This window comes from Ascochyta rabiei, chromosome 17 (assembly GCF_004011695.2).
Source record: "Ascochyta rabiei chromosome 17, complete sequence".
Taxonomy (NCBI): domain Eukaryota; kingdom Fungi; phylum Ascomycota; class Dothideomycetes; order Pleosporales; family Didymellaceae; genus Ascochyta; species Ascochyta rabiei.
Window position 1 is genome coordinate 1,135,140 of NC_082421.1, and position 26,665 is coordinate 1,161,804.

The window sequence follows — 26,665 nt, forward strand, 5'->3', positions numbered from 1 at the left end:
GAGCTCTTCAGCAAGTGCGAAAAAGTTCTGAGGAAAGAGCGGATCCGTGCGCCGCGCCGAAGATCTACCGTGCCCGCGCCTTCCAAAAAACCAGAGGGGACGCGCTCGGCCAGGCACGCGAAGCAGCAAGACCCCACGCCGTCACCCTGCTTTCTTCCTTGTATTGTTCGATACCCTGATAGACGTCTTGCAACATGTCGGCTGCGCAACTACTGAACCCCAAGGCCGAGTCGAGGGTAAGTCCCACATTGTTTGCAAACATTCGATGGTAGCTAACCACCACACAGAGGCGCGGGGAAGCTCTCCAGGTGAACATATCGGCCGGCGAGGGCCTGCAGAAGGTATGCTAATGCTTTGGAGACACTCGGTGACCATGCTGACCTGTACATAGGTCCTTGCGTCCAACCTTGGGCCCCGCGGTACTCTGAAGATGTAAGACTATTTTTACCCTACAGCAAACCTTCACTAACAACATGCAGGCTCGTCGATGGTGCTGGAGGGGTATGTTCTACGTTGCGCATGCCTTGCCATAGGTCCTGACTGGCTGAACAGATCAAACTCACAAAAGATGGAAGCGTCCTGTTGAAGGAGATGGTACGTACACCCTTCCCAGATCATTTCTGCAGACCTAACACATGTGTAGCAAATCCAAAACCCCACCGCCGTATGTACACTGTTCGAATCACGCATTTCGCACAATCTAAAGTAGGACAGGTTATGATCGCGCGCGCGGCTACAGCACAAGACGACATCACAGGAGATGGAACAACATCAGCAGTATTGCTGATTGGAGAGCTCCTGAAGCAGGCAGACCGCTACATTGGCGAGGGTCTCCACCCCCGTGTGATCACAGACGGATACGATATTGCGAAGACAGAGTCGCTGAGGGTATGCGGAGAACTCTCCATGCGCATGTTGTCAAATACTAACAGTGTGGCAGTTCCTCGATGAGTTCAAGCTCGAGAAGGAAGTCGATCGCGAACTTCTGCTCTCCGTCGCCCGCACATCGTTATCGACGAAGCTTGACAGCTCGCTCGCTGAACAACTGACCCCCGATATCGTTGACGCCGTTCTCGCCATCTACCAGGCACCCGCGAAGCCCGACCTGCACATGGTGGAGATCATGACTATGCAACACCGCACGGCCGCGGACACACAGTTGATCAGGGGTCTTGCCCTTGACCACGGCGCAAGGCATCCGGACATGGCTAAGAGGGTCGAGAACGCATACATCCTGACCCTGAACGTCAGTCTGGAATACGAGAAGTCTGAAATCAACTCTGGTTTCTACTACTCGAGCGCAGAGCAGAGGGAGAAGCTTGTGGAAAGTGAGCGAAGGTTTGTCGATGACAAGCTGAGGAAGATTGTAGAGCTGAAGAAGGAGGTCTGCGGTGATGATCCCAAGAAGGGATTCGTCATCATCAATCAGAAGGGTATCGACCCTCTCAGCTTGGACGTTCTGGTCAAGAACGGCATCTTCGCACTCAGGAGAGCGAAGAGGAGGAACATGGAGCGCCTTCAGCTTGTCTGCGGTGGCACATCACAGAACAGCGTTGACGACATGACACCAGATGTGCTTGGTTGGGCTGGCACCGTCTACGAGCACCAGCTGGGTGAGGAGAAGTACACCTTTATTGAGGACGTCAAGGAGCCAAAGTCAGTCACACTTCTGATTAAGGGACCCAACACGCACACCATCAGCCAGATCAAGGACGCCGTTCGCGACGGTCTGAGGAGTGTCTACAACATGATCGTCGACAAGAGCGTCGTACCTGGTGGTGGCGCATTCCAGGTCGCTTGTGCCGCTCGCCTCAACAGCGAGGAGTTCAGGAAGACAGTCAAGGGCAAGGCGAAGTGGGGTGTCTCGGCTTTCGCAGATGCACTTCTCGTCATTCCCAAGACACTGGCTGCCAACTCCGGTCACGACATCCAAGATTCCCTCGCTGCCCTGCAAGACGAGCACGCAGAAGGCAACATCGTTGGTCTCAATTTGACCACAGGTGAGGCCATGGACCCCACACAAGAAGGTGTCTACGATTCGTTCCGTGTGATGCGCAACTGCATAGCTTCGGCTACCGGTATCGCATCCAACTTGTTGTTGTGTGACGAAATGCTCAAGGCACGACAGATGGGACGCGCCCCTGGCCCAGGTGACGACCAATGATGAGGACAAAGTCGTACTGCGGGCATGGATGTACAAACTTTACGATATGATCATCAGTAGGGTAGAAAGCGGACAGCGCCAGTTTGTTGTCCTACATCTCTCTGCATGTATTGTATAGCACCCAAGCCGAATGAAACAAAACAAACAATTTTCCTGGAATCGATGTCCGTTGTGAAGCACTTCATAGTATCATGCTTATGCAAGAACATGTTCATTGCTAACCCTACCTTTTACCTGGACACCCAAGAACGAAGATTAGACCGCTCCCATCGGCCACATAAAAAGCCTATAGTGTCCAATAGCTAGCCCTGGATGCAGTCTCAGGCCCATGATCCCACCGCTCATAGCCTTGCAGTACTTGCTCCAGACTGCGGTATATAGAGATCTGAGATATCACGCACTATGAATTCTTTCCCCAGAACAAAAGGGGTTAAATATCGCTGGAATCGAATCATAGGCTGGACACAGCTAGGTTTCGCTGTATCTTTGCATTCACCCAACTTCAGCGAGAACACCGGCTCGGCACTACGAACGAAAGCGTGAAGCGAGAGGCACGTGTCGCACTAAGGAGACTCCGTCCAAAGTGCGGGGCAAACTTCTATCAGCGCTTTGCACCTCTTTCGAACGACTGACACCTTTGGATATGGTCGACTGACAATAGGTGGGTATCCGTGCCTGATTGAGTTTAATACCTTCCCAGCATGCGCGATGTTCGCTGTTCCGCGTGTGCAATTCGCTCGCACAAGCACGGCCGGCTATTTCTCATCGCTTGCAGGCAACAACCGCAATGCGCACGACCCAATTAACCCGCGAAACAATGAGCTGGCCACGGGTGCGGCAAGAGCCACCAGACCCACGGACAGGCTGTTTTACCCATTATATAAACTTTACATTTGCATCTTCTGTTTGTGCAGTGCGAGGATTTGTACGAACTCATTTCTTGCCTTTTACCAGAAGTGACCGCGAGTCCCGCACAACACTGCACTTATTCAATCTTTGGACCAAACCTCATGGGTTCAACCCATACTTTTTGCATTTTTAATCAGCGCCTCATATTATCGAGTAGACGCTGCACTTCAAAAAGCAGCTTTCCGTTGGTTTTTGCGAAGTTATCTCGTCTAGCTGCTTGTTTCTGAAGTTTTGCTTGACAAGATCAAAGAAGAAGGCGACCTAAAACAGGGCGTGTGCTTCTGACAATTACTCAGCTATAATCACTCACGCGGGTCACTTCGCCTCCCGAGAGTCAGGTCACGTCTCACGAACTGCTCTTGACAGCTTATTGAGAACTTCCACCGCGCAAACCAGCGCGAAACTTCGCCGCTGTTTCTCCTCTGTTTCGGCCATTCGTGAACAGCTGCCCGTCAGCCGTCACGGATCTCAAGACAACATCGTAGGACAACGCGATGGAAACACAGTAATTTGTGTGTGGTGAGAGGAGAATACGTGCGATTCCATACGAGGCGAGGCAAGTGCGAGCCCCAACAACACTCAGTAATTGCAAAAGTGAGTTGTCAGTTTGAGGGTAAATGCCTTTGAATGTGCACGAGGACCGTAGGTATTGCGGACTCCTGTTGCGTATACTCTCGATTGCTCAAGCTGCCCCTGCAATTCAGCCTATTGTCTTCAACCCTCGCAGATGAATGCTTCTCTTTGGCTTTTTCCTATATTCCTCCATGCATGTCCTTGCTTCTCGCCTTCATGCCAGAGCCTCCCTTTTTCTCAGACGCCAATTCTCCCTTTGACACGTTCGGTCGCCCTGGCTGACGGATATAAGAGTTAGACTTGGGGATTAGTATATGCTCCAGAAGCCGCACGAAAATGGGTCGTTCTGAACGTTGCTCACATTGGAGTGTGCAACATGCATAGTCACCTCCCTTACTAGGATGTTGTGCATATAGGCTCTTGCGGTGCAGAGAAAGCCGGATATCACAGCCTCAGTCTTTACACAAACAGCACTCACTGCCTGAAGGCTTTTAGCACATACGCGACTCCCCAGAAGCTACACCAAAAACCAGGTAGTCTTCTAGAGCCCCACAATTTTTCGAAGTCTTTGCAATCGCGCTAAAGACCTCCAGAAGATCATGAGCGCCCACGCTTGTTACCGGTCTTGCCTGTACTGCGAGAGATGGGCCACATCGATGTATTAAAATGCTTTCCTCCATATTATCCTCCAATACCAGAGGTGGCGCATATTCGCGTTTCAGATTCTGTGTCTACACTTCAGGCCTATTTTGCGTTTCGCCTGACACAGGCTCATTTAAACCGTTCCCTACCCCGTCCAAAATGCTACCTCGACAAGCAATGCTTTCACCTGCTGAATTCTGTGTTTGCCCTGGCGGCCCACGATAGCAGACGGCCGCTTGAAGGATATCATAAGCTTTTCACCAGTAACACCAACTAGCACAGGAATTAGTAGCTGTGGACCGCTTCGTCTACTGGAGGGACGCAGCGAAGACATCCAAGGTTCTCTGTCTTGAGAAGTGAAGGCCACCTTCACCTACTGACAATCGCGGTTGCCCTGGCGGCGCGCCAAGAAGCAAGGTCGACGCAGGCACCAAACACGCATAACGCTTGCTCTCCTCCCTTGCTTGCACCCACCACACTCTTTACACACCCCCTTTCCTTCTGCTTTGAAGCTTCTCAACTCGGCTCAGCCCGACTCACCTTCCTTTCTCTGCAGCTGCGGGCAGTCAGCCACTCGTTATCATATTGCTCAGCTCAGCTCAGGCTCCACTGCACTTCTATACCCGAGCACAACCCGCACACACCTCGAGAGCCATCTTTGCGCAGTACAGTTACTTCAGCATTCTGTAACACTCGCTTCATACTCACCATGAAGTCCATCGTTATTGCGGGCGCAATTGCCGCGATCTTGGGCACTGCCAGAGGCCGTCCCCTCAGTATGTTGTGGTAGCTCTATTTCATTGGATCGGCTAACAGCTCTTAGACCTCAAGCGCGACTACATCACTGAGATTGTCTATATCACAGAGACTGTCGCCGCCGCTGTCGTCTTTGTCGACCAGGACGGCCAGCCGTACTCGACATCGACCATGGAGCAGTCGGCCGCGGCTACGTCCCTGGGGGTAGTCACTACATCTGATGCAGCTCCGACAGAGGCCCCGGATGTCTTCTCGTCATCCGCCCCTGTGATCGTGTCTTCGGCCGCGCCTGCCCCACTGCCTTCTTCCACAGCTCTGCCTTCGTTCTCCCTCGCGGCACCCGAGCCTGAGCCGTCGTCGGTTCAAATCAAGGACGGGTCCACCACAACTTCTTCTACTCTGCCTGCGCCTCCTGCGCCCACCACTCCTCCGCCCGCACCAGAGTCGTCTTCACCTCCAGCCCCACCTTCGTCTGTAGTCGCGCCCGTTGCTTCCCAAGCGCCTCAACCAGACAGCAGTAGCCTTCCCATTGGCGTGACCTATGATCCATTCACTGGCTCTGAAGGGAACTCTCGATGCAAGACCGGCGCTGAGATCGCCGACGAGTTCAGCAGGATGAGCTCCTACAAGGCTGTCCGTATCTACGGCATGGGTTGCAACATCATTCCGCTCGCTGTGCAGAATGCCCAAAAGAACGGCCAGACGCTCATGGGGGGTGCCTATCTCAGCAACCAAGGCAACGGTGAAGACCTCAGTACCGTGATCGCAACCTGGAAGAACGCTATTGATCAGCACGCTAGTGGCAGCTGGGACATCTTGAAGCTTTTCGCTGTCGAGAACGAGCGTGTCAACGACCATGACATGACGGCCTCTGAAGTCGTTGATGCCATTCGCCGTGGCCGCGACCAGCTCCGTGGCGTTGGATACGAAGGGCCTGTTGGAGCCGTTGAGACTGTGCCCGCGACTATCGACAATCCCTCCATCTGCCAGGCGTCTGATGTCGTCATGGTCAACTGTCACCCCTTTTTTGATCAGAACACGGCGGCCGGAGATGCTGGTCCTTTTGTCAAGGCACAGATCGAGCGAGTCAAGACGGCTTGTAACACGGCCCGCGTCGTCGTCACTGAGACTGGCTGGCCACACCAGGGTGACGCCAACGGCAAGGCTGTTCCATCACCCGACAACCAGGCCAAGGCGCTCGCTTCTATCCGCAGCGAGTTCACCTCGGATGTCTTCATACACAACGCCTTTGATTCTCCCTGGAAGTCCGATTCGGCCTCGACTTTCAACGCCGAGCCTTTTTGGGGAGTGATCCAGTAGAGGGATTGACAAACTAGGGCGTAGGCGGTAGTAGTTTCTCTCGATGCGCAGCTAGATGTGCTACACGGGCCATGTCACACTCATGTCACGTTAGGCCCACGGGCAGCTTAGGTCTGCGACGGGGTGTGGCAGGCATTTCTGGACGATTATAGATGATGAGGATATGCGTCATGTAGCATATAGATAGTAGTCGAAATGACGACGACATGTATGCAGTCAGAGGCTATGTTGTCTGTGTGATGTATTGTGGATGCTAGTCATGGTAGGGTCACTCTGATGGCCCTGAGAGGATTCAATGTTGATGTTCATTATATTTTTTTTTATCATCACTGGACAAAAAAATGTTTGGTTTTGGAAAGGTGCGAGTAATTTTGAACCTGGAGTCAAGCCTTGGAGCATTTCCCAGCCTTAGTCGGCCTGCGCATTCTTCCTCGCCGCAGCCTCAGCAACGCCCTTGAGGGCAGCGGGCGCATCATCCCAGGGCATGACGAGCTCGACGAAGCGCATCTTGTCCGTCTCGCCACTCTTGAACTCGTCGTTGTTGAACAGCTCCTCGACCTGCTGCTTCGACTCGACTCTGTACGTCAGCACGGAGCCCTCTTTCGCGCCAAACACGGCAGGGAGGTCCTTGTACCGCCACTCCTGGACGTCGTTGTAGCTATCCTGCCAGCCGTGGATCATGCGCTCGATGGTGTACCCCTGGTTGCAGACGATGAAGATGATGGGATTCAGTTTGTTGCGGATCATGGTGGAGAGCTCCTGCACCGTCAGCTGGAACGAGCCGTCGCCGGTGAAGAGGATGGTGCGCTTGATGCCCTTTTCGCGCGCAGCGAGCGCGGCGCCTTGACAGGAGCCTGTCGCGTAGCCGATGCTGCCCCATAGGACTTGGCTGATGGCGTTGACATGGGCGGGGAAGCGCGTCTCCCAGATGCCAAAGTTGGAGGTGCCGGTTTCGGTGATGATGATGTCAAATTCTTGCAGGAACTGACCCAGGCGCGGCCAGAACCAGGCGTGTGTGATTGTGGGTTCGGGCGACTTGAGCTCGTCGCTGGGGATGTCGTTGTTGGGATCAGGTCCCTTTTCGATGTTGAGCTGGCCGAGCTTCTGTGTGATTTTGGTGAGGACGCCGTTCATGCGCACACCTGGGTACTCGGAGTAGCGGACTTTGACGCCGTAGCTGTGGAAGTCGATGGTGTTGAGCTGGGATTGGCGGATGGTGAAGCCTGCGGTGTTGAAGTCGGACTTGATGGCACCGATGCTGAGGACGAGGTCAGAAGACTCGACGCGCTCGCGGACGCCCTTGTTGCTGCCGTCGCCTGCGTACACGCCGCCAAAGTTGGGGAGGGTCTCGTCGACTGCGCTTTTGCCCATTGGCGCAACAAAGGTGGGTAGGCCGGACTTCTTGACGAGTTCGTGCGTCTCCTTGAGCGCTCGGTGTCGGATAGCGCAGGCGTCCACGAGGATGACGGGGTTCTTGGCAGCATGAAGGTACTTGAGGACCACATCGACTACGTAGTCTTCTTGCTCCTGCTCGTTGGAAGGGTAGTCGAGGTCGAGTGGAGTGTTGAGTCTGTCGCCGTCTACTTTCTTCTGCACCATGTCTGTAGGGAGAGAGATGTACACGGGTCTGGACTGAATGATGCATTCCCGAAGGGCGTTGTCGATGAGCGTGGCTGCCTCGTGTACGTTGTTCAGCATGGATACGGCGCAGGAGATTTCCTTTGACATTCTCGAGAAAACGGTGAAGTCGCCGTTGCCGAGGGTATGGTGCAGAAGCGCGCCATCTCTCTGCGACAGCGTGGATGGGTAGCCCACAATGTGCACAATGGGGACGTATTCAGAGTAGGCGCCTGCAATGGCGTTGACTGCAGACAGCTCACCGACACCAAAGGTGGTGACGAGGGCAGAGACACCCTTGATGCGGGCGTAGCCATCTGCTGCGTAGCCAGCGTTGAGCTCATTGCAGTTGCCGACCCACTTCAGGCCATTCTTCGAGATGTAGTCGAGAGCGACCAGGTTGTAGTCGCCGGGAACGCCGTGGATGGATTCGACGCCCACCTGCTTGAGTCGGCGGAAGAGGTACTAGACGTGATAGGTGAGTCTAGTTGTTGAGGGTCCACATGGACGGGTACTCACTTCTGCGACGTCGATTGGGTTCTTGATGTCCTGTGATCTTAGGTCTTGCGCCATTGTGACGATGTGTGCAAGGCTGGAAGCTAGGAAGCTAGGAAGCTAGGAAGCTAGGAAGCTAGGAAGCCAAGAAACGGTATTGTTCTGGTGCGTGTTGATGTAGGTGATGGGACAGCTTTAATATTTCAGGCCTGCGATAGAATGACGTCTACCGTTTGTCCGGTTGTGGCCGGAGGCTACTAAAAGCAGTCTCAACAGAAGTTGGACGAGTACCACATGTAACCGGAAAGGGCGCGTCAGCTCATGGCGTGAGCGAGAGACCGTGAAGATCTCGTAAAGATAGCGCTGCAGCCTCACATGCAGGTGGTCTTGCAAGCGAATGCTGCATCGGTCGACCGAGTCGTCTCGTCTGCGTGGCATGCAGCGAGCGATGGCGGTGTGGTGCATTGGCAACGTCTGGTGGTGAGACGCAGGGCAGCACGCACAATGCACAAAGTCAACGAGGGGAGTGGTGGTGGATGCACGCTGCAGGGGGGCGTGGCCGCAACACGAGCAGCATGAAGACAGCATTGCATGGTGGAGTGAGTGCGTGCAGTCTCACGCTGTGTGTGCTGCATCTCTCGCGGGCGATGACATGTGGCTGCGCTGCATGCTCGTGTCATGTTCGAGATGAGCGTCGGTGAAGGTGCAGAGGCCAAGGAAGAAGCCGAGCAGCCATGTGCGGCATTGCGTACACGCGTACGCTGGTTCCCGCTGTCTCATCTGTGTGGCAGTGTGGCTGCGACGGCGGGCCATAGTAAGCGCGCGCCCCCCCGCTGAAGACGATCACTCACGCCTCACGCCCTGGGCATCAGACATTAGACATCAGACATTAGACATCAGACATCAGACATCAGACATCAGACATCAGTCGTCAGTCGTCAGGCATCGAGGGCGAGCAGCGACCGAGAGGCAGCACCAGCGTCTCCCCACTCCACTTGCCCGCCTGCGCACTGCAACGGCTGACGAAGCGCGCGCCCGCTGCAGCCAGACCCCGGACTTTGGATTGCGCCCGCTAGCCTCGCACGTCGTAGCTGCTCCGCAGGCCATTGTCTGTTTGACAGGGAGCACGGGGCTTTGCACGTCGACCGCACCCAACACGGCTGTGTTTGTTTGCGCATTGACGACGACCTCGACGACGACGACGACGACGACGACGACGACGACAACGACGACCTCGGCCAAGACAACAACAGCCACAACAACAGCCACAACTACAACAGCCACACCCACGACGACGACGACAACAGCCACACCCACCACGACGACAACAACAGCCACACCCACCACGACGACAACAACAACAACAACAGCCACAACGCCTCGACCGCCCCAACCTGCTCGACCGCCTCGACGTCGACTCGGCTGCCGCGCAACGTCGTGATGCTGCCAGCGCAGCCCCTTCACAGCGCACCCGCCCGCGAGACATGACCATTGTGCCGCGCCAACGCTCCTCGTCGTCGCTCGCATACACAGGCGCCCCCCCGCAGCCCCAGCCGTCCCAGCCGTCCCCGCAGTCCCAGCTACCCCCACACCAACACCAGGCCTACCCCCAGCACCACCCGGCCATGTACCAGCTGCCCCCGCCCCCCCGCCAGCCTGCCTCGGCACCCGCACACAACATGGGCCTGCCCCCGCCCCCGCCCCGGCCCTCGACCTCGTCGCAGATGGGCTCCATGAACATCCCGCCCCCTCCCCACCCCAACTACAGCCTGGCCGCCTGGGGCGCTCCTCCCCACCAGCGCCAGCCCCAGTACCAGCAGCCCCAGCAGCCCCAGCAGCCCCAGCAGCCCCAGCAGCCCCAGCAGCTCGGCTACAACCCCAGCCTGTACCAGGGCTACCAGCACCAGCAGAACCTGCCTCCGCCCCCCGGCCCGCCCCCGCCACACCAGCAGCTCGACGCCCCTCTCACCTCGGCCACCTACATTCCTGACGGAGAGTCCTTTGGGCCCGGCGTCGGCATTCCCGCCCTGCAGCCCAACCACGCCCCGCGACAATATGCAGAGCCCACCTTCTACCGCGGAGACGACGGCTTCCCCCTCAACCTCCACGACAGCGTCCAGAGCGTCCAGTACGGCTCCAGCGCGCCCGCCAACGTCAACTACCCCCCGACCCCAAACAGCCGCAGCCACCTCAACATACCCCAAGACCGCGCCCCGACCTACGACCAATCCACGGCTACCCTGCAGACCCACAGCAGCGCCTACCATCACCCAGACGGCCCCGCATCGCCCCCCATCACTGCGCCCCAATGGCCCGCCGAACACGTCCAGCGCTGGCTAGCCGACAACAACTTCTCCAAGGATTGGCAAGAGACGTTCAGGACCCTGGGCCTGGAGGGTCCGAGGTTCCTCGACATTGGACGTGGCCACGGCTCAAAGGGCAACGTCGCCATGATGCACCAGGTCATCTTCCCCCAGCTCGCCAAGCAGACGACCGCAAGTGGCACCGGCTGGGACCAGAACAGAGAAAGAGACGAGGGCCGCAAGCTGCGCCGACTGGTACGCCACATCGTCGAGACGGGAAGCTCGGGCCCTGCTGCTCGCGTGCCAACCCGCACAGATACAGCCATGAACGTGCCCAGTGCGGGGACCGATGGCGGCGTCGAGCACTCGCCTTTCTTGGCCAACCCAATGACTTTCGGTTCCACCCCTACCACCGCTGGCAATGGCGAAGACAGCCCCGGCCGAGCCACGCTCCTGCACTCGCCCTCGGCCCCCGCTCCCCCGAGACGGATCTCGACACAGCAGCGAAACTTCACAGTACCCGCACTGGGCCCCCCACCCGACTACACCGATACACTTGGCCGTAGCGCCTTCACAAAGGACGTCCTCCGCGACCTGGAGCCCAATCCCAAGCGGCACAGCCCGAATGTTTCTGGCGATTTTGCCCCTTCAGCCTTTGGCTCACATAGACAAGCCAGCCCGCAGCAGAGTCCGGCCCTCTCCTCGGCACGGCTCGCAGCAAACGGTGGTCAGCTTAGCGCAGGCATAGCCGCCAACGGGCAACGATACTACTCGCACGCCCGCGGCAACAGCTCTGAATCCAATCTGTCCACGTTTGCCACTACAGGATCAGGCCCGCCTACAGGACGCTCTTTCGTCGAAGGTCGATCGGACAGCCGCAGTGAGAACAAGCGGAACGGACACGAAGCTGCACGGCCTGGCACCGGCTTCCCGCGTTACGACAACGCAGAGCCACTGAGCGCAAAGGACCACCACAAGGGCTTCTTTGGCAAGATCATGGGCAGGGACAGGAAGAAGCAGGAAAGCCACCCGTCTCCTGACGACACGAGCCTGGACTCTCCTACCAGCCCAGTCAGTCACCATCGACAGCACCCGAGCGGATCGGTATTCGGCAGGTCCGGCATGAACTCGAGCGAAACGTCCCTGAACGAACGTCCGCCCTCGCGACGATCCGCGCAAACAGATGCAGAGAGCCGCTTGTCCGGACGTACCCGCATCTCCATGCGAGAGGAGCGCCGATATGCATTTGTCACACCAGATGGCTGGAATTATCGCCTGATTGACATCACCAGTGTAGACTCGGCAGCAGCGCTGCGGCAGTTGTGCTGCGAAGAGTTGAGTTCGGGTCTCAGCCAAATGCCTGGCGTGGAGCTGTTCTTGACAACCCCGGGCCAGTATGAGCACGAGGACGCACTATCAGACGCAAATCTTCTCAAGGCGCGCTCGCAGTTTGGCAACAAGTTTGGGGAGTTGAAGATCTTTGTCAGAATTCCTCAAGAAGCCACGAGCGCGGCCTCGGCTGGGCTTGGTGTCTCCATGGCACATCCGACTGGGAGAGCTGACGAGCCTGCCTACAGCCGTCTGGATGCCAACTCCCAGGCCGGGTCTCCTGGCGGTTTGAAGTCTGGCGAATCGACACTGGTTCCCGCTCAAGCTGCAGCCTTGCGCAAATTGACAGAGAAGGAGGAGATGACGCCCGACGCCGGCTCAGGTCGACTGAACGTAGGCGCAAGGCCAACGGAGCCGTCGTGGGCCGCTGACGACGGTGTATCGGAGCAGGAACGCCGCAGGATGCTCGAGATAGCTGCCGAGGAGCATCGCAAGGAAACGAAGCGCAAACAGGAAGAATACCTCAAAGGCCGTATGCAGCGGCTGAAGGGCAACAGTCCTGATCCTCTGTCTGCATCTTTGTCTGCGTGTGGTGATAATCTTGGGTTCCGAAGCGCCGGTATCATTGACTTTGACGAGCCACGCAACTCCCCTTACGAAGAGCTTAAGAAACCCTTCGAGGCTCAGAAGTCAAAGGAGAAACTTGTGCCCAAGAGGGAGCCGCCGCCCGTACCCGCTGACACGTCTACCCTTCTCAAAGCTAACTCGCTGTCAAGGAGCAAGAGCCGTCCCCCATCCTGGCCAGAAGGCGACGACACGTCGTCTAAGCGGAAATCGACCGAGTCTGAATCAGCCAAGCGGAAAGCAATTCCTCAAGGCCCCAAGGGCCTGTCGAACATTGGGATTGCCATCATCGGAGCAGGTATCGCCGGTGGCTCGGTGGGAGCAGCCAACAAGGCGCTTCCCAAGCCTCCGCCAAAGGCGGAGATGCACGACGCCTCGCCTGAGAGCGCCGTCCGTCCCTCCCAGCAGTTATTGAAAGAGAGCGGGTTCGGAGCTGCAGCCGGATCGGGCAGGAACAGTCCAGGTGGGTCTCCTCGCAGCCCCGGCGATTTTACAATGAGCAAAGGCAACATTCCCTTCAAGATACCTGACTACGTTGAAGCTTTACAAGCGGAAGTGGCCTTTGATAAGCCCAGCCTCACACTCGCGATGCCTACTCCACCTCATCCAACCGCAGAGCAACTGAAAGAACAGCGGCCACGCTCGCCGGATTTCAGCCCTACCTCCCGACGAGCACCGCCAGCCGCGCTCACGAGAGAATCGTCGAGGGTGTCGATTTACGGGCCGACACATGACTTTGAGGAAGCACAGGTGTCTTTCAATGTCACAGCACCGAACCTGGATTCCGATGATTCAGACGATGATTCGGATGACGGCCTCTTCGCCGCCCCGCTCGCCGGACGCAGCCCACCTGCACCAGCGAGGACTGTGTCTATTGCCAGGAACACCAGCGGTCATCGAGCACAGCGGCCCAATCTCAAACTCAAAACATCACGATCCAAAAACTCGCTGGCCCAGGTCGCAGAACAGCAAGAGCAAAGCACAAACGACGATCGTCACGCACTGCACAACGACAAAGCCCCAGAGTCCGCTGGGCCCTCTGCAACATGGACAGATTCGCCACGCGATGAGCCCGATTTCAACCGTCGCGACTCGTTTGCTAGTAACGTCTGGGCGAACCGTCCACCTGCCGAAGCGCTCGTGGACCACCTTGACGAGCTCTTCCCCAACGTCAACCTCGATCAGCCCATGCTCGAAGAGGAGGAGACGGATTCCTCCACAGACCCAGCCAGCGATTCTTCGAAAGACAGCGCCACGACGCTAACGCCCATGTCTTCCTTTGAGGACACTAGGCTGGCGAACCCAACACTGAGCCGAGGAAAGACTGGCCTTCAATCCATTGCCCAGCGTAACATGCGCAAGTCTGGCGTCGGCCTTGGGCGGACAAAGTCGATTCGTGAGGTGGTGAAATCACAGTATCACCCCATGGAGAAGCGGCCGATGCCGGGCCAAGCTGCTGCCGCAGGCCCCTCGCGGGTCGTCACGCTTCGCAATGGTGGCGATATCGTGAGGAGGAAATCGACCAAGATGTTCCACGCAAGGATCGAGCAGGTCAAGCCATCGAGAGGATCGCGTCTCATCCAGCTCGAGACGATTCCACAAGACAACCTTCCGCAGATGCAACGCCAGCCGACGTTCAAATGGATGAAGGGTCAACTGATTGGCAAAGGAACATTCGGTCGTGTCTATCTCGGTATGAACATCACCACGGGCGAGCTCATTGCAGTCAAGCAAGTCGAAGTCAATGCCAAGGCAGCCGGATCCGACAAGGACAAGATCAAGGAGCTGGTCAAGAGCTTGGACCAGGAAATTGATACGATGCAGCACCTTGACCACCCCAACATTGTGCAGTACCTTGGTTGCGAGCGTAAAGAGTACAGCATCTCCATCTTCCTCGAGTATATTTCTGGTGGCTCCGTCGGCTCCTGCATTCGCAAGCATGGCAAGTTCGAAGAGTCGGTCGTCAGCTCTCTCACGCGCCAGACTCTGCTCGGGCTGTCCTACCTGCACCGCGAAGGCATTCTTCACCGCGACCTCAAAGCTGACAACATTCTGCTCGATCTCGACGGCACCTGCAAGATCTCCGACTTTGGTATCTCGAAGAAGAGCGACAACATCTACGGCAACGACGCGACAAACTCGATGCAAGGCTCCGTCTTCTGGATGGCGCCCGAAGTCGTCCGCTCTCATGGAGAGGGATACAGCGCCAAAGTCGACATCTGGTCCCTCGGCTGCGTGGTGCTGGAGATGTTTGCCGGCAAGCGTCCATGGAGCCGCGAGGAAGCCGTCGGCGCCATCTACAAGCTGGGCTCCCTCAACCAGGCGCCCCCTATCCCCGAGGACGTGAGCAGGAACATCAGCATCGAGGGCCTCAGCTTCATGTACGACTGCTTCACCATCGACCCCACAGAGCGCCCCACGGCCGAAACGCTGCTGCGCGCGCCCTTTTGCTTCTCGGATCCAAACTACAACTTCTTGGACACGGAACTGTACGCCAAGATCCGCGGCGCGTTCCAGTGATGCGGGTGGGATCCATGTGTATGATCCCTGTTCGTCTTCTTCTTCCCTCTTTTCCTTTTTTTACCACAACTCGTCTTCTTCTTCTCTTCTTCTTCTTCTTCTTCTTCTTCTTCTTCTTCTTCTTCTTCTTCTTCTTCTTCTTCTTCTTCTTCTTTTTCGTCTTCTTCTTCTTCTCCTTTGTTTTCCCACGTGTGTATTTCGAACCCAGATTATATACCCATCTTCTCTTTCTTCTTTGTATTCTGTTCTATTCTGCAGCTTGCGTCTTTTCTATAGGGTTTTTTTGGTCGCTGTACTGTACTATAGCGTAGCATACAGCACTTTAGTATATTCGCACTAGAAACAGAAATAGACTGCTACTATAATACCTATTTTACTACTTTCTACTTTTTACTAATTGTATAGTTATACTAGTATACTCTATCTAACTACTAACGTCCGTCTATGCATCACACAAATCACAGTGTGTTGCAACTAACCAATCAACTTGCGGAAATGATGGGAAATTCTGAAGTTCTCGCAAGTTGATTGGTCAGTCGCGGCACACCATGATTTGCGCTACGCATGGATAGACGTTAGATAATTGACCCCTCTTTAGTAGGCTGGTAAATTGGGGTTATAGAGTGGCTAGGTATGTAAATGACTTAGCAAACACTAGACTGTTTAGTGCGATTTGAGGTCCATCTTATAGCTCTGTTACTGTCACGGGTATTCATACTGTTCGAACCCCAGTCAATCCATCTGATGGATTACTGTACCTTTTTGGTCCATGTGGCTCAGGTGGGTTCGAGCCGAGCCCTCACAGTTACAGATCTACAACTTTGCTTTACATTGCTTTAGGGCCTGTCTACTTCGCACAATTTATCCAATTCCTAGATCCAATAATCAAATTAATTGGACAATTTTAGGAGTGTCTTCTAAAATTAGATAGGGGTGTCTCCTTATATTATCTAATTACTAGTAGGGTTATTTTTTAGCTGTATATGCTAGTAAATAGTGTTATTAACCTGTGTTATTAACTATATAAGGTATATACTATTAGACAATTGTAAAATTAGACTACAAAGCCAAAATCAGGTTAGAGAGGTACCTGAAATTAATTAAGATGTCTGATTATTCCTGCACGTGACCAAATTCTCTGTTGCACGAGACCTGGTTTCATGCACGTGACCTGGTTCTATGCACGTAATCTGGTTCTCTGTTGCACGTGATCTGATCCCCTGTTGCACGTGATCTGGCCCCCTGCTGCACGTGACCTGGCTCTACATTGTGTTTAGAAAAATTGATTAAATTGTTTAATTATTGCTACACGTGACCTGGCTTATAGTTGCACGTGACCTAGCTCATAGTTACACGTAACCTAGGTCTAATCAGCCCCTAGGGTAGACTCTCTTATAGATAGTCTTAAAATACTATACAGTATCATACAAATTACAGTCTTAGTTAAAAGTAGACACCCCTATCCGATTATTAACGTATGCTTACAACTCCTGCTGCGTCACACTAGCAGGCACTAGCAGGTGCTAACAACGCTAAAATCGACTAAAACGCACCTACCAGGCTACCACATTCTATAGAAATCGGATAAATCGTGTGAAGTAGACAGGCCCTTAGGCGATCTCCCCTCCCCTGTAAGCTGTAGTACAAAAGCTTTATTTTTGTAGGAATCCCACCCGGTACCTAACCCTAGGGTCACACACTAGGTATCTGAATGACTTCTTAATCAGTAAAGACATCGCTTTCACATGTATTACTTGATAGACGCGCCTTAACCAGCGTTACAAAACAAGCTACCACATACCTGATTCGGACTAGGTTTAAATGAGATATTGCGACATGAAAGATTGGGTAGGGACTATAATTACTACTATCTAACCTAACATACCTATAACCTAATCCTAACCTAACCCTAGTCACGTACTATCTAACCTCAAACCAACCCTAGGCACGTAGAGTCCCTGCTAGGTAGGGGTTAGGTTGGCGCGATTTGTGATGCCGGCGCTGAGCGTCTGTTCAAGTGGCGTTATGCGCTTAACAAAGTCTAGGTCGCAACGTGACGGTACAAAGCATGAAGGTGGTTGAGGGTCAATAGAGGGAGGGGGGGGGGGGGGGGGGGGGCTTAGTGTAGTTATATGTCTGTACCACTTCAGTTCAAAGGCAAGTAAGGTAAAGTAACAATTTCTCTAATACTAAATCACGGGGCTTGCTTATAATGGGAACTAAGAAAGGGTAGCCTGGTCTGATAGCAAATTGCATGAGATTGATTCTTCGCACCACTCCTGATTCGCAAGCTCATGAAGGGATTTAGCACGGTTTACTTTCAATTTTCCCCCTCTTTTCCCTTCCCTTCCCTTCTCTTCCTTTCCACTGGCGCGTACAAGCAGCTAGCTAGTTACCTAACCGCAAGATTTAAGCGTGACAGCCGCCAACGTGATGCTCACATTCGGCCTTCCAACTGTCATCGGGGACCATTTTGCCGTTATCAACCTTTGGATACGCGTTGGCACATTCCTGGTCGGTGAGTTTTTGGTCAAGAATGCACTAAGAGGATCAGCTTGTCTGTTCCATTTCCACAGCCGTTCGTAGCTTGATGCTTACTGCTTGGACTTTATTTCTCTCGTCATAACAGTACGCCTTCGGATGGCAGAGGTGTGAAGCGGCCTTAAGGGTAGGGTCGTTTTTATTATAACAGTTACAAAAGTATGCACTAACGATAGTGGGACTACTGCAATGTAACATTGGATTAGATAAATTCGCTGGAGAAGCTGCGTAGAGGAATGACTCACAGCAAGGTAACGGCTAGAGCTTGGAAGACCTTCATCTCGACTGGTGAAAGTTATGAAGAGAGTGGTGAAATGATGAGATAGACTTTTTGAAAATGAGCTCTGATTTCGCTTCTGCCTGAAGCTTGAAGAGCGACGACCATCAGGTACTTATAAGTACAAACGGAAGATCCGGAAGTATAAGCTCCCTCAATGCCAGGATATCTGATGATGGTCCCGCAAGATCCGAGGCTTACTCTGCGCGGTAGGACCAATAGATTAGGACCGCAAAGAAATTGACATTTCTATCTGGTGAGACCTAAGCATAGCTCTAGGAGATGCGGGGAACAAACTTGTAATCAGGGCAATCAGAAGCAGAGGTTACCAAGGTGGTTTGATTGCACTAGTAGAGCAAGACCGGGAAGTGCGGAAGGTCGAGAAGAATCCGGCTGCTAAAGAGGTTATTAGTCTAGGCATGTGCAGTTTAACTAAGCCATACTATGGTATCCGGCAAAAGTAGTGTACATGGCCAATGCACGACAGGGGTGTTTGCCACCGGAGATGAAGTAGACTTATCTTAATACAGTCATTTGTTACATACAAATACATACAAATCTCAATACGTTGTGTAACCACCTTAAGCATTAATAACTGCCTGGCAGCGTGCTGGTATAGTCTTAATAAGTCTCTAAAGGGACTTAGGGGTGATTGATGCCCACGCCTCTTGCACAATACTCCTAAGTTAATTAGGAGTACGCTGCCTCCTACCTGGTAGATTAGGATAGTTTCTCTGTACAGGTGACCTTAATTAACGTACTCTACGGGCGAGTCGGACACACGGGCGAGTTGGACACTCAAATTCACACCAAAAATCACAATTCTTACACCTTAATATCTCTACAACTACACAATAAAATTGTTTAAAAATTAAGATACTACGCTGCATATATATAAAGATAAAGACTATAGAAGCGCTAAGCTTTCCTCCTAGTAATGTAGAAGTTATTAAGTAAGATATAAGATATGTGGATTATTTTAGTATACTTTTAAATACCTCTATGTGTATCTATAATAGAGCTTAGTGCTTCTAGACTCTTTATTTGTATATAGATGCAGCATAGTATTTAAATTTCTAGACAATTTTATTGTGTGGTTGTGGAGATATTAAGGTGTAAGAATTGTGATTTTTAGTGTGAATTTGAGTGTCCGACTCGCCTGTGTGTCCGACTCGCCTGTGGAGTACGTTACAAATTATATAGCTTTTAAGGTATTCTTAGTTAGTAGAGATATTCTGTTAATCTGAGGCAGCACCCCTGTCGTGCATTGGCCATGTACACTACTTTTGCCGGATACCATAGTACACTCCAACTAGGAGATTTGGGGCTAAGTCCGGCCAATTGCTCACGGTCAAAAATCCTGGAACATTGAATTAGAGAACGAAAGAAATTGCCCAAAATCACGACTCTTAATCTCAACAACCACGCTATTAAATCATCTGAAATTCTCAGGACAGGGCTACACCTGTATAAATAAGTCTTAGAGTGCTAGGATCTATAAAACAGAAGTCATTAAGAATTTAAGAGATTGCTGTTTTACAGGGATATTTGCAGGCTATCTCTATAATCATTATAGCTATAAAGCTGAAATTCGGATATGTGTTTACTAATACATTTGCGATACTATCCTAAGAATTTCAGAAGATTTTATAGCGTGGTTGTTGAGATAAAGGGTTGTGATTTTGGGCAATTTTGGTGAGGTTTTGAGTGGCCGACTCGCCCGTGGAATACGTCATGCCATGCAAAAAAATACGCATAATGCCGTTGGAGACGATACGGTACTCTACCGCATTTTCTGGTGAACATCGTCTGTTTTAGGCTCTTTTAGGAAATCGCCGAGGGCTAATTAGATCGCTAGTGATGACTTACCACTCAACAACACCCCTTCAGTTACTCTCCAGCATCACAATAGTATTAATTGCAGCCAAAATAGCGACCTGAAAATAGTTGTAGATGATTATGGGCGAGTTTGTAAGTACAACAGTACCTATATTAGCTGCCCTAGCTTATCTCTATCCTTAGTTGCAACCTTTAATTGTCCTAACTGCAGCTAATCTTAAAGATAATAAGGTATACTGTGTATTTAGATTAAGGATTAGCTAATACTAGTAGGTTATAGCCAGCTAGTAGGTTGTGCAGAGGTTAATAGGGGGCTCTGAACGTTGTAAGGTATTGAAAATGAGCTATAATAGGGCATATTAATGTTGCTACAGTACTAATTTACTAGAGAGACGCATCCTAATAAGATTCTGATATCTTGGCATATGCAGAGCCCTGCACTATTACCTGATCGTTACCCGACTGGCTCAGAGGTTTGCCCCAAAACAGCCTAAAACAGACGATGTTCACCAGAAAATGCGGTAGCTGGTAGGAGCAATCCAAACTATAATTCTTCTAGTTCAACATGGATGGCGTTGTACGAGTACCCGACCAGCACTGCGCCCAACTATCTAGCAGGCAAATTAGACATTAGTGCTTACTTGCCAGTATCTCATTTGCGGGAAGATGACAGAGACCCTGTCTCTGACAAGACCGGCCGACGGACTGCCCTATGCCGCCGACAACATTGAAGCCTACACAGCCTTCTTAAGAGAAGTATAAAGTAGTCTTTCGGGGCTGCATCATACCATCACTAAACACCACCTTCTTTCTATCTCAGCAACGCTTCTTCCTTTTTTGAGGCTTCCATCATGCACTTTTCCACTCTCCTTCTCCCCCTCTACCTTATGGGAATGGCCGCAAGCTCCCCCATCCAAGCCACCGACGGTGACAATGCAGTTGCTCAAGTCGACAGCGCTGATGTAGCCCCTGATCTTAGCAGCAAGGACACCATCGGGAACTCAGCTGCGACATTGCTAACAGCCTAACAGCTATCCCGAACGTTGAACTAAGCTTCATTCCCACCAAGGACATCGCGGTTCGCGACCTACCTGGTACTGCTCCGAGAGAATGGAATCCTGTGCCAAACTAACCTGAGAACCCAGATTCTGCCATCGGTAGCCCCCCTGTCGATGAGAAGGCTCCTCAACGCCCTGGTACGTTATCCCATTGCAGCAATATAAAACTTTCCCTTTGTTAATCCTCACAAAGTACGCCATTACAGCACCACGTTTAGGGCCGGCCCGGGCGTCGAGAACGCGGTGGAGACGCATATGACGATCCGAGGAATCGCCGTCATCGTAACCGCCCATTTTGCCAACATCCACAACTTGATTGTCCTCATCACTCCTTCCTTCCCCAATAGTAAGTGAGGAAAACCCAAGACCGCGATCTGCGCTGATAGCAATTAGCACCTCTCTCTTTCATAGCAGGATTCCAAGACTTCTCTAAGGAGTTCAACTCTCCACTGATTAACTGGGCTTTTGACAAATACAGAACCATGAGTCCGCCCTCTGGTGAGATTTTCCAGTACGATGATTATTTCAGGTTCTTCTGGGATGCCTAGGCTTTCACAGGGTCAGCCGTTACACGTGTGATGCACATGATATAGTTGGGCCAGTATTGCTCCGGCAAGATCTGCTTCCAAGGTTGTCTTTTTGATCACTCTCTGTGTTGTTTCAGTATGGTTGTAGGGAAGAGAACGGATAATCTTTTATGTCCTGTTGTCCAACTCACAAAAACAGTCGTTACCGATTCCCAACTGAATATAAAAGTCTGCGAAAATCTAGTGCTATCTTTCCATACTATTGAGAACTTGTAGAGCAAATAAACCTTAGGTCCCCAAGACAGAATCACGAGGGAAAGTAAGAACAGAGAAGTCAACAAGCATGATCATGGTAACGATCAGATTACTTCGCTGGGAAACCAGGATTGGATCAAGACTATGAATGTACTAGCTCCGTCGGGCTAAGATAGGCGTTCCGGAGAACACGTCGGGGTTATAGGAACGAATCGAAGTATCCTCGCCCATGGATGCCGACTGTTTGTTTGTAAGTGACCTAAGGCCAGATGCCCACCTCCACGCGACCCTCACGAACAGCGCCCTATTCGCGATTCGCCACGAATCTGGCCTGTTCAGGCTAGCCATTTCGGTCCTACCATGTCCGTGCGCGCAACGCCTAAGTTCACGTAATGCCCCCGTTTTACTGGGGAAAAGCAAGCATTTCTATAATCCTTAAGAAGTAATCAACCAACGTACCATGTATTCTACAACTTTATATTTTGTACACAACGAACATAGTTATGCTTATGCAGTTGTACCCGCATTTACATGTGCACCGCCGCAGGTACACCGCCAAGCCAGACGGTGCGTGCAGATCCGGCTCCTCCTCACGCATGCCGGCGTGCATTGCTTATGCAGTCAAGCTTTCGCGCAGTGGACCACGCATCGGATGAGCGACTTTGCTCCGTGATGACAGGTGGGCTGTGGTGCCGTGGTGAAACAGTGGCTCCGCGACTCGGCTGCAGAGGATGCAGATCGGCCATCTCCCTTCTCGCGCCTGGTTTGGGAGCGAGATGGGCAAGAGAGCGGACGTCAAGGGGACGCGACAGGGGCGGTTGATTGGCTCGCGCTACTCCGCCGTCGCTATCGCCAGAAGGAAAGCTGACGAGTGCAGCAGAAGGAAAGTTGACGAGTGCAGCAGAAGGAAAGCTGACGAGTGCAGCAGAAGGAAAGTTGACGAGTGCAGCAGAAGGAAAGTTGACGAGTGCAGCAGAAGGAAAGCTGAAGACTGCAGCAGAAGGAAAGCTGACGAGTGCACGCGTCCTGACTCTTGCGTGGTGGCGGGGTGGGGTGCTCGAGCTGCCGTCTTGTGCGAGAACGAGCGGGTCGTCAGTCTTATAGGTGGTCGTGTCCAGACGCCTCAGGCTGCACCGTTGCGCCGCCGTGCCATGCTCTCCAGGATACGGCGCAGCAGCTGGCGGGCCTGGCGTGAGCTTGAACCGAAGCCTTCCCCTTCCGCAGTTGGGTGCCGTCCAAGCGCCTGCAGACGTGTGCGCTTGAGGCCTAGTCAGGGGCGTAGCTGCGGATCAGAGCGAGTTCGTTGTTTCGCAGCGGCAGCAGACTCGCCGATGCTCCACCACGCCCACGGCACCCAATCACGACCGCACGACCGCCGTCAACACGAGCGCGCCACCACCGACATGTCTGCCGCCTCACCTGCACTGGGCACGCTGCGGGATCAGTCCAATCCCAGTCGAGCATGGCCAGAAATAGGACGTTGGATATATGAGCCGACAGGCTGCCCCTGCCTGTCCCGCCTCCAACCTCTGATTCTTCGCTGTCTTTTGACGTCAGGGTAACTGTTCAGCTTCAGCGCCAGCTCTCCAGCTTTTTCCTCTTCCAGACCGAGGATTCAATCCGACGTCGTTACGCTCTTTTGGGACCCGCTTCGCTCTTTCATTGCCTCTCAGCCCCTTCACGCTTCCCTTCTCGCTTCCCTTCTCGCTTCCCTTCTCTGCCCATCGTTTTCCCCGCAAAGTGCACCACCTTCACCATGGCATACTTCAGCAAGCCCCAGAGCTTGACCACCATGCTGTTTGCCTTGTTTGCTTTCCTGCACTTCACAGTCGCGCTCCAGCACGGATCCCACCACCACCGCGCTCGCCACTCCGCAGACGCCGTCATCAAGAGGCAGATGGACGAGATCGCTGACAGCCTGGTTGCCCGTCAGTCGAGTGGATTCACCGCCGTCACCGGCGTCTGCAACACGAACACCGGCAGCGATGGCGCCTGCAACAGCAACGGCCGTGTCTCGGCGCCCCGTCTCGAGATCCGCCAGCTGAAGCAGAACGCCGACCAGTGGAATCTGTACCTCCTCGGCATGGAGAGGTTCCAGGCAAAGGACAAGAACGACAGGCTCTCGTACTACCAGGTCGTCGGTGTCCACGGCCGTCCCTTCACCACATGGAACAACTTCCCCACTCCGCTGCTCAACCAGGCTGGCTTCTGCCCCCACGCACAGACCCTCTTCGGTTCCTGGCACAGGCCGTACCTGGCCCTCTTCGAGGTAAGCAGTTCGTGCACCTTCTTGTCCAGACGATACTAACACCAGCACAGCAAGCCTGGTACCAGAACGTCCAGGAGGTCATCAAGACCTTCCCCGCCGGCCAGCAGAGCCGGTGGAACCAAGCTGCGGCCACGCTGCGCATGCCCTACTGGGACTGGGCGCAGGACCCCGGCGCTGGCGGCGCCACTGTGCCCACCTTGATCCGCGACCAGACCGTCACCGTCACCAAGCCTTCTGGAACAGTCTCCATCCCCAACCCTCTCTACTCGTACAGCTGGGGTAACACTCTGCCTACGGAGATGGGTGGTGGCCCGTGGAACAACTTCCCCAGCACGCTCCGTCGCCCGGTTGCCAGCCCGACCCGCAGCAACAACAACGAGATGAACGCCCGCTTCAATTCGATGCGCGTCTCTCTCCGCGACCGCGTCTTTGCTCTCTTCTCCAGCAAGCAGGCCTGGGGTGCCGCCTCCACCTCCCAGATTGGTGTCCGTACCGATCTCTCCGGCAGCGGTGTCGACAGCTTCGAGTCCGTCCACGACGCCGTCCACAACACCGCCGGCGGTGAGACGGGTGGCCACATGTACTACCTCGACATCTCTTCTTTTGACCCCATTTTCTGGCTCCACCACACCAACATCGACCGTCTGCTTGCCATGTACCAGCTCATCGTGCCCAACACGTACGTCGCCAACGGCAACATCAACCACCCCATGGCCCAGTGGCAGCAGGGCGAGGCCAAGAACAGCTACACGCCCCTCAAGCCCTTCACCAAGAACACCAAGGGCGACTACTTCACCTCCCAGGATGTCAAGGAGACGCGTGTCCTGGGATACTACTACCCCGAGACCAGCGACCGCTCCTACTCGCAGGTGGCTCGCGCCGTCACCAGCCTCTACGGCGCCGGTTCCAGGACGCTTACCAAGCGCGATAACGAGACCACCGCTGAGACTGGCCAGTACCTTGGCCGTCCTCTCAAGGAGGGTGACTACCACCACGTTCTCTCTGTTGTCGCCAACAAGTACGCGATGGAGGGTTCGTACACTGTCCACTGCTTCATCGGCAAGCCCGGCTCCAACTCGACCTCCCACTCGACTGCCCCCTACTCCAACGCGACCGCTCCCTACCCAGTCTCCAACTCGACCGCCCCGTACATCAACGGCACTGACTCGGAGGCTGACTACGACCCGTCGACCGACTACACCCAGGACCCCAACTATGTCGGTGCTTACGGTGTTCTCGGCGGCTCCATGGCTGGTGGCGGCAACGCCACCTACCCCGTCATGACCGAGGGCGCTCTTCCCCTAACCAGCTGCCTTCAGGGCAAGGAAGCCGAGGGCAGCCTCAAGTCACTCCACCCCGACGACGTCGAGCCCTACCTTGCGGAGAACCTCTACTACAAGGTGGTCGGCGTCAAGGGCGAGCTGAACCCGGACGACATCCCCGACTTCCACGTCTACGCAAAGTGCACAAAGGTTACGCCCGCCGCCTCGGACGACGAACTCCCCGACCTCAGCGCCCCGTACCAGAAGCTGCCCAAGGCCACCGAGAACAAGCCTGCCGGCAAGCCCTTCACCTACACACCTACGCCCTTTGACATCCCGCTCCCCGAGGGCGACGAGTACAACGAGCCCACGGTTGGCAACAGCGGCTCCACCTCGCCTTCCTACCCCGGCGCGGGTGTCTTCCCGTACCCGACGCTGCCGTGGGAGGAGCAGGGTTACTGCGTCTCCAAGCAGACGATTGAGTATGTGGACCAGGATGGCAACTTTTTGTACTCTGAGATGTAGAGTTTGTATTGTAGAATCTTAGGGGTGTGAATGGTGTATAGAGAGAGGGAGAGAGGTGGATGTGTCGATGTGTATAACCCCATTTCCTATCTTTATTTCCAAAATATTTTTCCTTTGATCATGTAATTCAATACCTTAAATGTACATTGATCTGAGGATCGTGTCTTTGTCTTTGTCTATGTCATCCTCGCTCTATAATGCTTGTGTGACTCGATCTATACAATTTTATATCTAACACCTATAGAGCTAGTAATATTTAACGCACCCGTGTGTAGAGAGAATTATATTAGTATACTTTTACACATTATTCCATCTTTTTCCTTTCTTCCTTGACCGTGTCATTCGATTCGATTCGATTCGATTCAATTCATTTCAATTCATTTCAATTCAAGACATTTCAATTCCAGTCAGGTCAATGCAAGTCAGGTCAATTCAATTCAGGTCAATTCAATCCAACTCATTTCCATCCAATACAGCGCAACCCCTCCACCGCCCCTCCCTCCCTCCAGATCAGAATTCCCGCCCATCCCGTCATCGCTGAGCTCGTGACCCCGTGCGCTTTCCCTCCGCTCCGCAGCTGCAGCGCCGGGACTGACTCGCTGCACATAGACGCGTCTGGATTCGATGCGCAGATGTTGTTTTCGGCGAGGTGTGCTGGCGGATAGGATAGGATGGGGTGGGCGAGTCGTGTCGCTTCAGGATATCTGGTGCTGGTGCTGGTGCTGTTACTAGACATACAGGTGGGCTGTGTGCGGGACTGCGGTTGGTGCGTGGGTGCCGAGGGGCGGGTGTGCGGTATCTGGTACCTAGTACCTGATACCTGATACCTAATACCTGATACCTGATACCTAATGCCTAAT

The 26,665-nt window shown here is 53.6% G+C and overlaps 7 protein-coding genes across 7 annotated transcripts, besides 22 other annotated features; 5 read left to right on the forward strand and 2 right to left on the reverse strand.

Moving 5' to 3' along the window:
* Positions 1–194: 194 nt before the first annotated feature.
* On the forward strand, positions 195–2,164 carry EKO05_0009798 (T-complex protein 1 subunit zeta; the record flags this gene model as incomplete). Its single annotated transcript, XM_038942540.1, has 8 exons — positions 195–236; positions 288–341; positions 392–432; positions 480–501; positions 553–594; positions 644–664; positions 715–888; positions 941–2,164. The coding sequence occupies 8 exons, from the start codon at positions 195–197 to the stop codon at positions 2,162–2,164; spliced, it is 1,620 nt and encodes a 539-aa protein (XP_038795171.1).
* Positions 2,165–4,997: 2,833 nt separating this feature from the next.
* Positions 4,998–6,364, forward strand: EKO05_0009799 (Glucan 1,3-beta-glucosidase; the record flags this gene model as incomplete). Its single annotated transcript, XM_038942652.1, has 2 exons — positions 4,998–5,064; positions 5,112–6,364. The coding sequence occupies 2 exons, from the start codon at positions 4,998–5,000 to the stop codon at positions 6,362–6,364; spliced, it is 1,320 nt and encodes a 439-aa protein (XP_038795172.1).
* Positions 6,365–6,772: 408 nt separating this feature from the next.
* Positions 6,773–8,554, reverse strand: EKO05_0009800 (Pyruvate decarboxylase; the record flags this gene model as incomplete). The annotated part of the gene is made up of 2 exons (XM_038942548.1): positions 6,773–8,446; positions 8,501–8,554. The coding sequence occupies 2 exons, from the start codon at positions 8,552–8,554 to the stop codon at positions 6,773–6,775; spliced, it is 1,728 nt and encodes a 575-aa protein (XP_038795173.1).
* Positions 8,555–8,575: 21 nt separating this feature from the next.
* Positions 8,576–8,621: a tandem repeat.
* A 721-nt stretch (positions 8,622–9,342) lies between these two features.
* Positions 9,343–9,404: a tandem repeat.
* Positions 9,405–9,655: 251 nt separating this feature from the next.
* Positions 9,656–9,709: a tandem repeat.
* Positions 9,710–9,719: 10 nt separating this feature from the next.
* Positions 9,720–9,853: a tandem repeat.
* Positions 9,854–9,960: 107 nt separating this feature from the next.
* EKO05_0009801 (Mitogen-activated protein kinase kinase kinase) lies at positions 9,961–15,252 on the forward strand (the record flags this gene model as incomplete). Its single annotated transcript, XM_038946934.2, has 1 exon — positions 9,961–15,252. The coding sequence occupies one exon, from the start codon at positions 9,961–9,963 to the stop codon at positions 15,250–15,252; it is 5,292 nt and encodes a 1,763-aa protein (XP_038795175.2).
* Positions 10,113–10,194: a tandem repeat.
* Positions 10,290–10,342: a tandem repeat.
* Positions 14,497–14,540: a tandem repeat.
* Positions 15,253–15,325: 73 nt separating the features above from the next.
* Positions 15,326–15,426: a tandem repeat.
* Positions 15,427–15,474: 48 nt separating this feature from the next.
* Positions 15,475–15,506: a tandem repeat.
* Positions 15,507–15,955: 449 nt separating this feature from the next.
* Positions 15,956–16,053: a dispersed repeat.
* Positions 16,054–17,123: 1,070 nt separating this feature from the next.
* Positions 17,124–17,161: a tandem repeat.
* A 184-nt stretch (positions 17,162–17,345) lies between these two features.
* Positions 17,346–17,370: a tandem repeat.
* A 211-nt stretch (positions 17,371–17,581) lies between these two features.
* Positions 17,582–17,618: a tandem repeat.
* Positions 17,619–17,661: 43 nt separating this feature from the next.
* Positions 17,662–18,073, reverse strand: EKO05_0009802 (uncharacterized protein; the record flags this gene model as incomplete). Its single annotated transcript, XM_059637617.1, has 3 exons — positions 17,662–17,793; positions 17,851–17,977; positions 18,039–18,073. The coding sequence occupies 3 exons, from the start codon at positions 18,071–18,073 to the stop codon at positions 17,662–17,664; spliced, it is 294 nt and encodes a 97-aa protein (XP_059493600.1).
* A 439-nt stretch (positions 18,074–18,512) lies between these two features.
* Positions 18,513–18,566: a dispersed repeat.
* Positions 18,567–18,629: 63 nt separating this feature from the next.
* Positions 18,630–18,800: a mobile genetic element.
* A 21-nt stretch (positions 18,801–18,821) lies between these two features.
* Positions 18,822–19,267: a mobile genetic element.
* A 53-nt stretch (positions 19,268–19,320) lies between these two features.
* Positions 19,321–19,372: a dispersed repeat.
* An 85-nt stretch (positions 19,373–19,457) lies between these two features.
* Positions 19,458–19,802: a dispersed repeat.
* Positions 19,803–20,760: 958 nt separating this feature from the next.
* Positions 20,761–21,515, forward strand: EKO05_0009803 (uncharacterized protein; the record flags this gene model as incomplete). The annotated part of the gene is made up of 5 exons (XM_059637618.1): positions 20,761–20,890; positions 20,941–21,003; positions 21,055–21,105; positions 21,161–21,313; positions 21,361–21,515. The coding sequence occupies 5 exons, from the start codon at positions 20,761–20,763 to the stop codon at positions 21,513–21,515; spliced, it is 552 nt and encodes a 183-aa protein (XP_059493601.1).
* A 590-nt stretch (positions 21,516–22,105) lies between these two features.
* Positions 22,106–22,148: a mobile genetic element.
* A 1,275-nt stretch (positions 22,149–23,423) lies between these two features.
* Positions 23,424–23,475: a tandem repeat.
* A 30-nt stretch (positions 23,476–23,505) lies between these two features.
* EKO05_0009804 (Tyrosinase) lies at positions 23,506–25,805 on the forward strand (the record flags this gene model as incomplete). The annotated part of the gene is made up of 2 exons (XM_038942431.1): positions 23,506–24,018; positions 24,069–25,805. The coding sequence occupies 2 exons, from the start codon at positions 23,506–23,508 to the stop codon at positions 25,803–25,805; spliced, it is 2,250 nt and encodes a 749-aa protein (XP_038795177.1).
* A 340-nt stretch (positions 25,806–26,145) lies between these two features.
* Positions 26,146–26,280: a tandem repeat.
* A 321-nt stretch (positions 26,281–26,601) lies between these two features.
* Positions 26,602–26,665: part of a tandem repeat that runs on past the window's edge.